The 11,556-nt window shown below is 37.8% G+C and overlaps 2 protein-coding genes across 2 annotated transcripts; both read left to right on the forward strand.

The window, feature by feature from the left end:
- Positions 1-211: 211 nt before the first annotated feature.
- On the forward strand, positions 212-10,577 carry LOC127252683 (SNF2 domain-containing protein CLASSY 4-like). The gene is made up of 18 exons (XM_051276968.1): positions 212-272; positions 1,032-1,112; positions 2,397-2,580; positions 3,642-4,058; positions 4,154-4,257; positions 4,369-4,509; positions 4,597-4,642; positions 4,723-5,696; positions 5,814-5,960; positions 6,106-8,054; positions 8,394-8,434; positions 8,599-8,858; positions 8,988-9,047; positions 9,336-9,459; positions 9,570-9,678; positions 9,763-9,805; positions 9,899-10,051; positions 10,197-10,577. The coding sequence occupies exons 2-10, from the start codon at positions 1,110-1,112 to the stop codon at positions 8,020-8,022; spliced, it is 3,933 nt and encodes a 1,310-aa protein (XP_051132925.1). The 5' UTR covers positions 212-272; positions 1,032-1,109; the 3' UTR covers positions 8,023-8,054; positions 8,394-8,434; positions 8,599-8,858; positions 8,988-9,047; positions 9,336-9,459; positions 9,570-9,678; positions 9,763-9,805; positions 9,899-10,051; positions 10,197-10,577.
- Positions 8,574-10,205, forward strand: LOC127252689 (3-isopropylmalate dehydrogenase, chloroplastic-like). The gene is made up of 6 exons (XM_051276980.1): positions 8,574-8,636; positions 9,336-9,368; positions 9,570-9,670; positions 9,763-9,805; positions 9,899-10,051; positions 10,197-10,205. Exons 1-6 carry the CDS (start codon positions 8,574-8,576, stop codon positions 10,203-10,205), a joined length of 402 nt encoding a protein of 133 aa, XP_051132937.1.
- Positions 10,578-11,556: the final 979 nt, after the last annotated feature.

The raw sequence follows: 11,556 nt of genomic DNA on the forward strand, positions 1-11,556 counted from the left end.
ATTTTTTATTTTTTCCCGTGGCCCATCAAAACCCAGGAACGGCCCTGGATGCACTTGAGGTTCGGTTTTATGACACAATTTAGGTTCGGCAAAAAGCTCAAAATTCTCTCTTCAGACGTTAGTCCTAATCTAAAATAAATTTAGAAAATATTATTTTGTTTCTTTATATAAAGAAAACAGAGCAAATGTGTTAAATCTGGAATTGAGTAGTCAAAAATCAAGATATTTCACATTCTACGTCTATTATTTGGCGAGCCTAAGTTAAACTCAAGGTGATGTCTTTATTCTCATGTTCCTTCTCTCTTTTTCTCTTGATATGTCGTCGCGATTGTTACTCATTTACAATTAAGTATAATTAGATTGAAGTGACTTTTTTGAATACATGAGATTCTTTCAATACACTCGATGTTTTTTCGATACAATCAAGGTTTGACAAAAAAACTCGAAATCAATTACTTCCTTCCCCATCAAATGATATTGTGGATTTGCAATTGTAACTTGTAACAAAGTAATATAATATTGTTTTTACCTTATATGTAATTTACTAATAGAGAATTCAGAGATCTCGCATTTTAAATCCATTATTTGCAGAGTGGGATCTAAACTCAAACTCAAGGTGATGTTTCTTTTATCGATCTATCTTATATGCATTCTCTCATTTTCCTTTGATGGATTGTTGATACTATTATTCATTCATTTTTTAAGCTACGATTCAATTGGATTTAGGTTTTCGATACATTCGAGATTTTGTTGATATACTCGATGTTCAAAGAAAAATCTAAAATATTTCTGTTTTTTTTATTTCCGATACACTCAATTTTTTATCGATATACTTGAAGTTTTATCGATTAGATCTAGTTTCTTGATATGCTTGAGGTTTTTCATTTTATTTATTTATTTTTTTTGATACACTAGATGTTAAACAAAAAAAATCAAACCAATGGGATTGCTAAAATAAAGCAAATATCTTAGTGATTGTCATTATCATTTTTATAAACTTGATATTTGTAAATAACATTTTATTTTTACAGTATTCTTGATTCAAGTTTGAAGGCCGGAGAAAGACACAACAAATTCCTATCATTTGCTTAAATTTCATATTCTATAAAATGGTAAGATTTTTTATTTATTTTTATTTAAAATTTCTTAAAATAATATTGATTTCCATGGGTTTAGGGCCGCATTTGTAATAACTATCATGATTCGGACTCATTGCGCTTATCCTTAAACTAAAAAATCTTATTATTATTAATATTATTTTCAAAAACTGTCATATAATAACATCGTATACAACTAGATTCTTCTACTTTGAGTAACCATATCTCTTCTATATGATACATATTTTTTAATTTTACATTTATTTTTGTCAAATTAGATGTTCTTTTCTTTGAAAGAACCTAATATTTCTTAGAACTCATTGGTACCACGTAGGAGACATAGAATTTATCTAGAGAATAAAAGCCCCACATACGAAATATAAATTTCAAGAATTGGTTATATATATTGGTTGTAGAAAAGAATAAAAAAGAGAGGGAGCATTTCATGTAGTTTTAATAATTTTGTTATTTATTTGGTGTGATTAAAAAAATATTAAGTATGTTGATATTTTTTTGGCCCAACCCATTCCCCAAGCCAACCCGCAACCCAAAACCCCTAACCCGACACATTCTATTAGATAGTTTCTTGTTGTTTGACATATTAGAATAAAAACACAACAAAGTTAATAATTAGTTATTTAAACTAATGTTACAACGAAATTACTTGCGTCTTATACGAAGATTAAAGTTTTACCGTTATACGTCAATAGTATATATGATGATTTTTCTTTTTCCTCGCAAATCTGCTTTGATGGGATAGGTTTAGTGGGTTGATGTTAGAGTATTTGCTTAGATCAATTTGATGGTGTGAAAATTAAAAACTCTTGTGACCTCGTAACCATATATGTGTTATTATGGAATTCTACCATTGGATTGATATGGTAAAAAAAAAAACCATAGTTGTGAAATCCTCCGAACAAAAAGGAAAGAAGGTATAAGGAAAGCCTAAATTTTTATTCCAGAGGCATAGTGATTTTGAAAATATTGCAGTTTCAAACCATGAACTTTTCTCCACTTTTAAAACTTTATTATACGGCTAGATTGATGTTTGCATATGTGTAATAAAGAGTATATATATATATGTTGAGGTTGGAGAGTACATTTTGTTCGAAATAATTTTTTTATGTGCATTAACATGTTGTTAACTTTCAGCACTTGAGCATATTGAATGGGGTCTAAATGAAAGATTGAATGTTCATTTAATATTTTCATGTTTCTTGAGTACTATGTATTTCTTGCTACCTTATACTAATAATGAAGAATTTGATTATTATCAACCATCTTTACTTCATTATAAAGGATAATCGGCAATCAGTGAGTAACGAAGGAGAGGGAAGGGCATCATTGCCAAAAGATACTCAAAATGAACAACAATTGGTTGTATATACTCCTAGTGGTCAAGATGAACCGTCTACTTATAATGGCACTGGTAAGCAACTGAGGAGAGGGAGAGGAAGAACCCAAGCACATTCTTGGAGTAGAGGTAGGTGTTCACATTTTAAAAGCATAAGTTTCAGTACTTCATTATTACATTTTGTGTTGAGTTTGGGTTTAGGATTAAACGATGACAATTATGTTGTGATTTTATGTTAAAATACTTCAAATATAATTTGAAGCTATTGTATTGTTGTAACTGGTTTTTAATATGTAAATTTTCAATTTATATTTAAAATCTTTTAATATTTATATTTAAATTTAATAAATATTTCATTTGAAAAAAAAAACATAAAATATTAAGTCCGTGGGGTCTAATTTCAAATCTTGGAGAATTTATTATTTTATTGGCGGATTCGAGATATCCTTCGAGTTTTGTGGAGACTATCTCGGGTCTGATCAACTATATATAGTCAAACTCAATGAAAAACTTGGATTTCAATTTATATCATATCCATTGTAGTATTGTGAAAAAATAACACATTTCATTTTTATGTAGAATATTATTTCAAGAAACAATGCAAATATTTGTCTCTTAGTAATATATTGTGAAAATTTATAAATTTATTTTAGTTATTTATTCTTTACCGGACTTAAGTTCACGCCGACAAAGATTGAATATTTTTTGTTATCATATGATAATCATAGCTTCTATATGAAATTGATAACTTATTCCGTCTATGCTATGCATGTTTTGTATAAATTAAACTTAAAATATTTCTCTAGCATAAAACATTCTATTTGTCTTTGATCAAAATTTGAGTTGAACGTTAAATTTATATGTTTTTTAATTTATGAAATTAATGCACATTTGTCTATGTTATTTTTTTCCCCTTTTTTGCAATCATCCCTTATTAAAACCAAATGTTAGCACCATTATTCATACAAAAATAAAATAAAATGCCAGCATAATTTTTTAACAAAGATTTTCGGTAATAATTTATGTATTCATTTTAGATAGAATGTTCAATAGAACTATTCTTAGAAAAATAATCAATTTTTATCTCCCTAATTTTTAAATTTTGCACGGATGCTAATCAAAGTGTGCATTAAGATCGTTTCAATTTGAGTTTAAATTAGCTAAAAAAAATGATACATTTGAACTAACAGATAACATACTGAGCCCCGAATCAGCAATGGAAATGCATGATGGAGCCATCGTGGGTAGAGACGAGACAATTGATTCTCCCTCTTGGGTCGAGGGGAATGACCAAAGGGAATTGGCGAGTCCTACTCTGAGGATTGGTAGTGTTCCTCCATCCAAGATAACACCGGAGATGGTGGAGATTCCTCCAGGGGACATCGGGAGGATTCTTGCAGCGGATATGAAGTTCGAGAGAAAAGTCTCTCTTGTACATATGAGCTTGGGGCTGCTTGACAGGGATGAAGTGACCCATAACTACCCAACACCACCGATGGTCGATCGGGTTGAGCCTGCGAGAGATGTGCCGCAGCTGGAGGCGGCACCTGTAGTGACCGAAGAAACTCGAAATAATATTGCTGCGATGACCGAGCATTTATTTGGAGGTGATGTTTTAATTATAGCTGTTCTTGTTTGCTTATCGCTAACAACTTCAAGGGAGAAAAAAAGTAACGTTGTGATTTCTGCAATGTGGTTGCAGATTCTGAAATGGCCGAGAGGGATCATGATCTTGACACGACAGGATGTGATGACCAACCCGAGATGGACGATGATCTTCCCGTGACATCGGGATTTGACGAAAAGGTGCCAACAATTCTCATTTTCTATTAAATGCCTCCCGTGAACAATATCTTCACTAAATATGTATTTCTAATCTTTAGTTCAATACTGAAACTGAACATCCATGGCCTGCAGGTTGATGAAGAGCTTGTAGCAGCTCAAAATGATAGATGTGCCGACGAGAATCATAACCTGTCCTATATGGGCAGCCGAGGATTAATTTGTACGTCCTGTGGTCATGTGGAGCTTGATGCATATCAAGTTTTGAGCTCGAGGGTAAGTATATCGATTTTGAAGCTGTACTGCTTCCATTTTAAGAAGTACAAACATCGTCTTATCTGCAATTTCCTTTTGCTTTTGTAGGTGGACAAGATTTATTTCGATAGCTCTGAAGAGGAAGATGAAGAAGGTAATGGCCGACCTAAGAAAATTCTAACATTTGAAAGTTATCAGTGGTTGACATTGTCATATTTGTGTCTCTTTGCTCAGGGACACAAAATGAAAATGAAAGGAAAGTGGCGGCGAAGAAAGGCAGCATGCGCAAGATGCAGCCTTCTGAGGAAGAATTCGAAGAGATTTTGGAGCATTTAAGGAATCAAGCTCATACTCACGCTCAGGCTCGAATTTTTGGTGATGAGTGTTCAGTCCCTGAACTAGTCTACGACTCCAGCCAGGATAATTCTGACAGCGCCAGCTCCTCCAATACGATGGCTCCCCTTGATGAAATTGCCGACATTAATGTTGCTGGCATTGGCATTGGCATTGGAGGCCAGGTTCGATCTACAAGGAGGATCAATACGCACCTGTCCTCAATTTATGTTTTGGATGGGCTGTCTGGCGACGAAGACTTCACTCTGAGGAAGAGGCGAAAAGTGAAAAATGAGAAAAGAAGAGTGGACACTGCAGAGGCCGTGGAGGAGGATGCCTCAGGGCAGCGCAAAATCGCAACTCCAAAACGGAAGGGGAAGGCTGCAGTGAACTCTCCTCAGAGGAGGCTGTCGGAGATGTGTGCAGACGACGAACACAGATTGGAGCCAGCGGCGGGTGGAGTCTCAGTCTCAGTCTCCAAAGCTAAGCGTTCCAAAGCTCCGCAGACTAGCAGAAACAGCGGTGGTGCGGATGACATGCCATATTGGCTTCAGGAGATGACCAAGTTCATGACTGGGGCCAAGGCGAAGAAGACGAAGCCAAAACGATTTGACATCTCCAAGTTCTTACAAGAATCCTTTCTTAGACCACCGTCTCGGACAATGCATACTGGCGAAGGGAGTGGGGCTGCAAATGGAGCTGTTGACTACCCTGATCTTCCGAAGAAGTTCAGGTTTGAAGACGATGTCGTGCCACCGACACCGACAGAAGAGGAGCAGAGAGAAGCTGAGGTGGCGATGGAGGTGGACGACCTTATTGATGAGTTGAACTTCAACTGCGCTGCGGAACAAGTGGGAACGATTACCAGCTGTGAGGTAGTTTCAACACTTGTGTAGACTAATTTCTATATTCAAACAATATTTAGACAATAACCGGTTCCACATTGAGAACTGATTCAGCACTAACAATGATGCATTCATGGCCTGCTGCAGGTCGTTCATCTGGACGAGGAGGAAGACACTCAGGAGCGCAGGTGTGCTCGAGGGCTTCATGTGCTGACATTAGAAGACAACCAAGGACTATATTGTACCTACTGTCAGCATGTGGCGATTCATCCGAGGGACGTAATTCCTCCGTGGGTAAGTATATATTGATTGCTTCCTTAAACAAGTAAAATTGTTCCTTGTAATTAATTTATCTTTTCTCCAAAATCTGTTATCTGAAAGTGAAAGTAGTAGGTCAGCGCATGATTTGTTTATATGACATGACGTCTTCCTTTTGCAGGCGATCAAGGGTCACCGTGCCCCCGGAAAGAAGAAGAAGAAGCAGGACAAAGGGGAGGGTCTCGATCTCAGCGCCGTTAGTCTCGCAGTTGCGGATGCAGCTGATGTAAGCAGCTGGAGTAGCGGCTCAGTTTGGAGCATCACGGCTGGTGTGCGAGAAACTATGTACCAACACCAGCAAGAAGGATTTGAGTTCCTCTGGAAGAACTTGGCAGGTAGCACTGACATTGCCGAGTTGAAGAACTCAAATATACCTGGAGTGGGCGGATGCATCATTTCTCATGCACCAGGGACTGGAAAGACACGTCTGACGATTGTATTCCTCGAGGCGTATCTAAAGATGTTTCCAAACTGCCTTCCCATCATCATTGTCCCAGCCAACATACTTGGTACCTGGGAAGCAGAGTTGAGAAGGTGGAACGCCGGGTTTAATTTCCACAACCTCAACAATCCGGCATTCATCGGCGACGAGAGGGCGGCTGCTGACCATCTCTTTCCAGGAGTGAGGATCACATGTCGGGATTTGGAGGCAATCCGGATGGTTAAAATATATACTTGGAAGAGAGGGGGAGGTCTTTTGGGGATTAGCTACAATCTCTTCGAGAAGCTAACGGGGCACAAGGAGGTGGAAGCAAATGCAGGCGAGGAGGAGGGGCAGAGAACAGTTGCTGAACACAACTTGGGAGTTCTGAGGTCGACACTTCGTGAGCTGCCTGGGCTCGCGATTCTTGATGAAGGCCATACTCCTCGTAACAGCAGGAGTAAGCTTTGGGCTTCACTGGTTCAGCTCAAGACAGAAAAGCGTGTCATCTTGTCCGGGACGCCATTCCAAAACAGCTTCCAAGAGCTGTTCAACACCCTCAAGATCGTAAGGCCGACAGTGGCAGAATCGTTTATGCAGGATCGCACATTTGCTGAAATTCTGCAGTCAGATAAGAGAAGGCAAAGCTCTCGCCCTGCTTTGCTTCCCCAAGCCATTGATCGTGCAGTGGAGAGGCTTAAAGTCTCCATGTCGCAGTTTGTGCACGTGTACAAGGGAACTGTCCTGCAAGAGAATCTCCCCGGATTAAGAGATTGTGTCATCCTCCTCAAACCGACTGGGTTGCAAAAGATACTGATCGACAAGTTGGAGGGGGAACGGTCAAGCAGAGCAATTAATAATGAATTTGGATATTCCTTGGTATCTACCCATCCTTACCTCGTCCAAAAATGCAAGTCGCAAGTGCCAACGGATGAAATTGATATGAAAGCTGTCGAGGCATCGAAGCTCAGTCCTGGCCAAGGAGTCAAAACAAAATTCATCCTCGAGTTTGTCCGCCTGTGTATGCATCTGGATGAAAAAGTGCTCATCTTCAGCCAGTATATTCCGCCCTTGGAGCTGATCAAAGAATATCTGACCGTGAAGTTCGATTTGCATCTTGGGAAGGAAATTCTGAAGCTGGACGGGAAGCTAGACAAGAAGCAACGGCAGAAAGTGATCAATGCATTCAATGATCCAGACAATGATTCGAAGATCATGCTGGCGTCAATAAGGTGCTGCTCTGAGGGCATAAGCCTAGTCGGGGCTTCCAGGGTCATTCTGCTTGATGTCGTCTGGAACCCTTCAGTCGAGCAGCAGGCAATCTGTCGGGCTTATAGGATTGGGCAAAAGAAGTTTGTCCACAGCTATCATCTTATGACTGCTGGCACGGCTGAGGCAGACAAATATTGCCGGCAGGCTGAGAAAGAGCGGATATCAGAATTGGTGTTCTGCTCTTCTTCGAACGAGAAGGCCGTATCGAAGCAGCCCATGGCGGGGATTGAGGACAGGATTCTTGAGGAGATGGTCCAGCACGCCATGACAGAAGATATGTTTGAAAAGATCATCCACCAGCCCAAGAATGCCGACTTGATCCAGTCCTTAGGCGTCAGAGCTTGACTGGAGAGTCTTCGATTCCCGGGAGTATAAAGGTACGTACGCTTGTCTTGATCACTGAAAGTGTTTGGGAAGAAACAGATTCATGAGTTGATTGATTCAGTTTTGTTTGTGAAGTTGTCAACTGTTTGGTTGATGATTTTGTGATCTATCGACTTTTTGTTTGAGGTTTAATTTCTGGCAGAAACAAAATATGATGGAAATATTGCGGTTCGCGTAGGTTTTTGATGAATTTTGGAATGCTTTCTTTGACCATTTGTATAGATTTATATGATGCAATTCAGATTTTTTTTCCCTCATTTTCTGACCAATTGCTATTCAGATACTGCTCTTGGTTCGCACTAACATTGATATAAACTTCTATGTTTTTTCAGGTTGATCGCATTGCTCGTGTTGCATTTGAAATGCGTAAGAGGTAATATTTATTATTATGAATTCCCTATCTTCGATCAAGTTTGTATCATTTAATCTTCAAGAAGTATCTTAAGATCCATATAACTTTTTTGCACTTCACAATAAAAAAATCCGTATCCCTTCCCCCCGTATTAAAAATAATGCGCGAGGCATATTGTTGTGTAGGGCCCTGGAATGTTCGAACTCCTGACATTGCCGGCCAGGTTTGTTTGATGTTCTCATACATGTATTTTAGAACTTAAACTAATGATTTTTTGGCACAACAATGCACATACTACGTACATACTTACATTGAGGACAAAGCGAATCCACTGCTGCCATGCTTTTGGGTGAGGAGAGAGCCGCGCAAGGAACTGAGGTAGCCGTCTTGGATGTTCTAGATAGATGGAGGATATCGAACTGGCGACATATTCTCGGCCAGAATGGTAAAACAACACAATCCATTTGATTGATCAATCATCAGTTGCTCGCTCGAGCTTATTATTTGCCGTCCTAGATTTTCATGTGTACAAATCAGTAGCTTTGATGTATATTCTTTGGTGCTGATTGCACAGAAATTAGCCGAGGGAAAGGAAAATGGGCGAACTAGTCCATAGAAAGCAAAGCTACCGACGGTGTGTGAAACCGATTCTGCCAATATTACATGATCTTGTGCATGCTGAGGGATTGGAACTATTAAGTTAACTTCTGGATATTTTCTATGTTTTATGTTCTTGAGGCTCAAATCTTTTTATTATGCAATTTTTACAATCTTTTGATGAATTTTGGAATACCTTTTTCGACCATTTGTATAGATTTATACGATTGAATTCAGATTTTTTGCCCCCATATTCTGACCAATTGCTATTCAGATATTGTTTTTGGTTTGCACTAACATTGATATAACTTCTATGTATTTTCAGGTTGATCGCATTGCTTGTGTTGCATTTGAAATGGTCAGAAAACAGCATAAAAATTTGATACGGATTTATTTTTGGAGTTCTTCCGAAAGGCATTATACTAGCGGAGTTCATGTGGACTTATAAGGTAGAGATTTTTCTTCAAATCTTCTAAACTAGGACTTGCATTTGCACCAGAGCATTAGCTTCATGATATGAGTAAATGAACTATTAACAGTTTGGCACATTATCATGCAGTTTGATGTGATTCTCACAAACAATATATTTCGGGATATCTGTTCTGATCAAGCATCAAAGATTTCGGGAAGCATTGGGATGCTGCCACCGACAGAACCTGGGTGAAACGGTATGTGGTATGTTAGTCCTCCCAAAGAAATCCGTATCCCTTCCCCTCTTATTAAATATTAATGGTCGAGGCATTGTTGTGTAGAGGCCTGGAATATTCGAACCCATACATGGATCTGCTCGGTCAGGTTTGTTTGATGCTGTCATACATTTATTTTAGAACTTAAACAAATGAATTTTTTGCACAACAATGCATATACTACATACATACTTACATTCAGGACAAAGCGAATCCACTAGCAGCGGTGCGTAGTGCTGCCGTGCTTTTGAAGTACGGGTTGGGTGAGGAAAGAGCCACGCAAAGAACTGAGGTAGCCGTCTTGGATGTTCTAGAGAGAGGATCTCGCACTGGCAACATATTCTCGGCTGGAATGGTAAAAACAATACAATCCTTTATCTATCAATCATCAGTTGCTCATTCTCTTATTATTGTCCTAGATTTTCATGAGTAAAAATCATTAGATTTGATTTATATTTATTGCTAGTTATTTTCTCGATTAGATTGGTTGATGTTTGCAGATTGTCTGAACTTCGGATGGGCTACAGAAGAAGATTGAGCCTTTGCAATTTGGGCCTAAATATTATGAAGGCCTACTTGGTTGCTAATCCATATATCATATAGCCTTGCTAATGGTGAGAGAAAATTGAACATTGAGAGAGTGAGGGTAGGGGATAGGTTGAGAGCTGGGAATGATCAAGAAATTGTGAGATGGATTTTTTGAGTGTATAGCTCGATTGTATCCATATATCCTTGTGCTTCGATGATTTTGATAGTGAATTTTGCCTGGGTTGGAACCCTCCAGATGTAGGTCGTTGATGACCGAACTGGGTTAACAATTTTTTTGTGCTTTATATTCTTTTCGTCACCACTATGTGCATTCTTAGTTCGATCGCCCAACAAACAATATTTTTGAAGTTTGCTGCAGTGAGGATTTGATCATTTTTTCTTTGGCAAACAATATTATTTGGTGCTGATTCCACATAAATTAGCAGGGGAAAGAAATGGGCGAACTAGAGCTCAACTCCATAGAAAGCAAAGTTACCGATGATGTGCGGATACTACATGATCTTGTGCATACCGAGGGATGGGAACTTTTAAGTTAACTTCAGGATTTACTCTATGTTCTTGACGCCCAAATCTTTTTATTATGCAATTTTCACAATTTTCCTAGCTTTCTCTCAATTTTCCTAGCTTTCTCTTGACTTCGCAATCAATTTTGGGATTAGAACATGTTCATTGATTTTAAACATAGACAAGTTTTCTGCATTCATTTTATTGATATGTCTTGAAAGACCATATTTAGTGTTTGATTTTTTTGCTTGCCAAAGATTTGTCCTAGTTTCTACAACTTTGTCAAAAGTGATCACAACTAGGGTTTAGGGCTCATTTGCATTAATAGTGGGTTTTGTTAAGTTATAAAGATGATGTTCAAAAATATCAAAACTGCTTTAATTAGATTAGTTTGGAGGACATAAGGTAAGAGCATTGAGTTGGAACAGTTTTGTGGTTTTCAAATTGAAAAAATAAAATGGAATTCCCTCGTCAATGCTTTTTTTGCAATTACTGATTGGATTTTCATAATTTGTAGGAAAAATACAATATATATATGTATATATATATATATACATATATAGTTTGAGCCCATGAAAACAGAATAAGGAAGAAGGTTTTAAGGAAACCTTTGTATTGATTCGAGAGGCATATAATATTTTTTAAAATGTTACCATTGTTAAGTATGAGATTTACTAAAACTTCATCGACGGAGTTGCTATATTGAAAGAAGACGCTTCACAATTTTTACATATTGTTTGGATATATTCATGAAATTTTGTTAAAATAACAAACTATTTCTTTATTTAATAGATGAACTTTAGGGTG

Source organism: Andrographis paniculata, unplaced genomic scaffold (assembly GCF_009805555.1).
Source record: "Andrographis paniculata isolate CXL003 unplaced genomic scaffold, ASM980555v1 Contig12END, whole genome shotgun sequence".
NCBI lineage: Eukaryota > Viridiplantae > Streptophyta > Magnoliopsida > Lamiales > Acanthaceae > Andrographis > Andrographis paniculata.

Bases quoted from the DNA above. Each gene is read 5' to 3' on its own strand.
- LOC127252683 (XM_051276968.1), top strand. The intron at 4,059-4,153 runs GTGATGTTTTAA...ATGTGGTTGCAG, and splicing joins GACCGAGCATTTATTTGGAG to ATTCTGAAATGGCCGAGAGG. The intron at 4,510-4,596 runs GTAAGTATATCG...TTGCTTTTGTAG, and splicing joins ATCAAGTTTTGAGCTCGAGG to GTGGACAAGATTTATTTCGA.
- LOC127252689 (XM_051276980.1), top strand. From the start codon at position 8,574: ATGCGCGAGGCATATTGTTGTGTAGGGCCCTGGAATGTTCGAACTCCT. The intron at 9,671-9,762 runs GTGAAACGGTAT...ATTGTTGTGTAG, and splicing joins CTGCCACCGACAGAACCTGG to AGGCCTGGAATATTCGAACC. The intron at 9,806-9,898 runs GTTTGTTTGATG...ACTTACATTCAG, and splicing joins ACATGGATCTGCTCGGTCAG to GACAAAGCGAATCCACTAGC.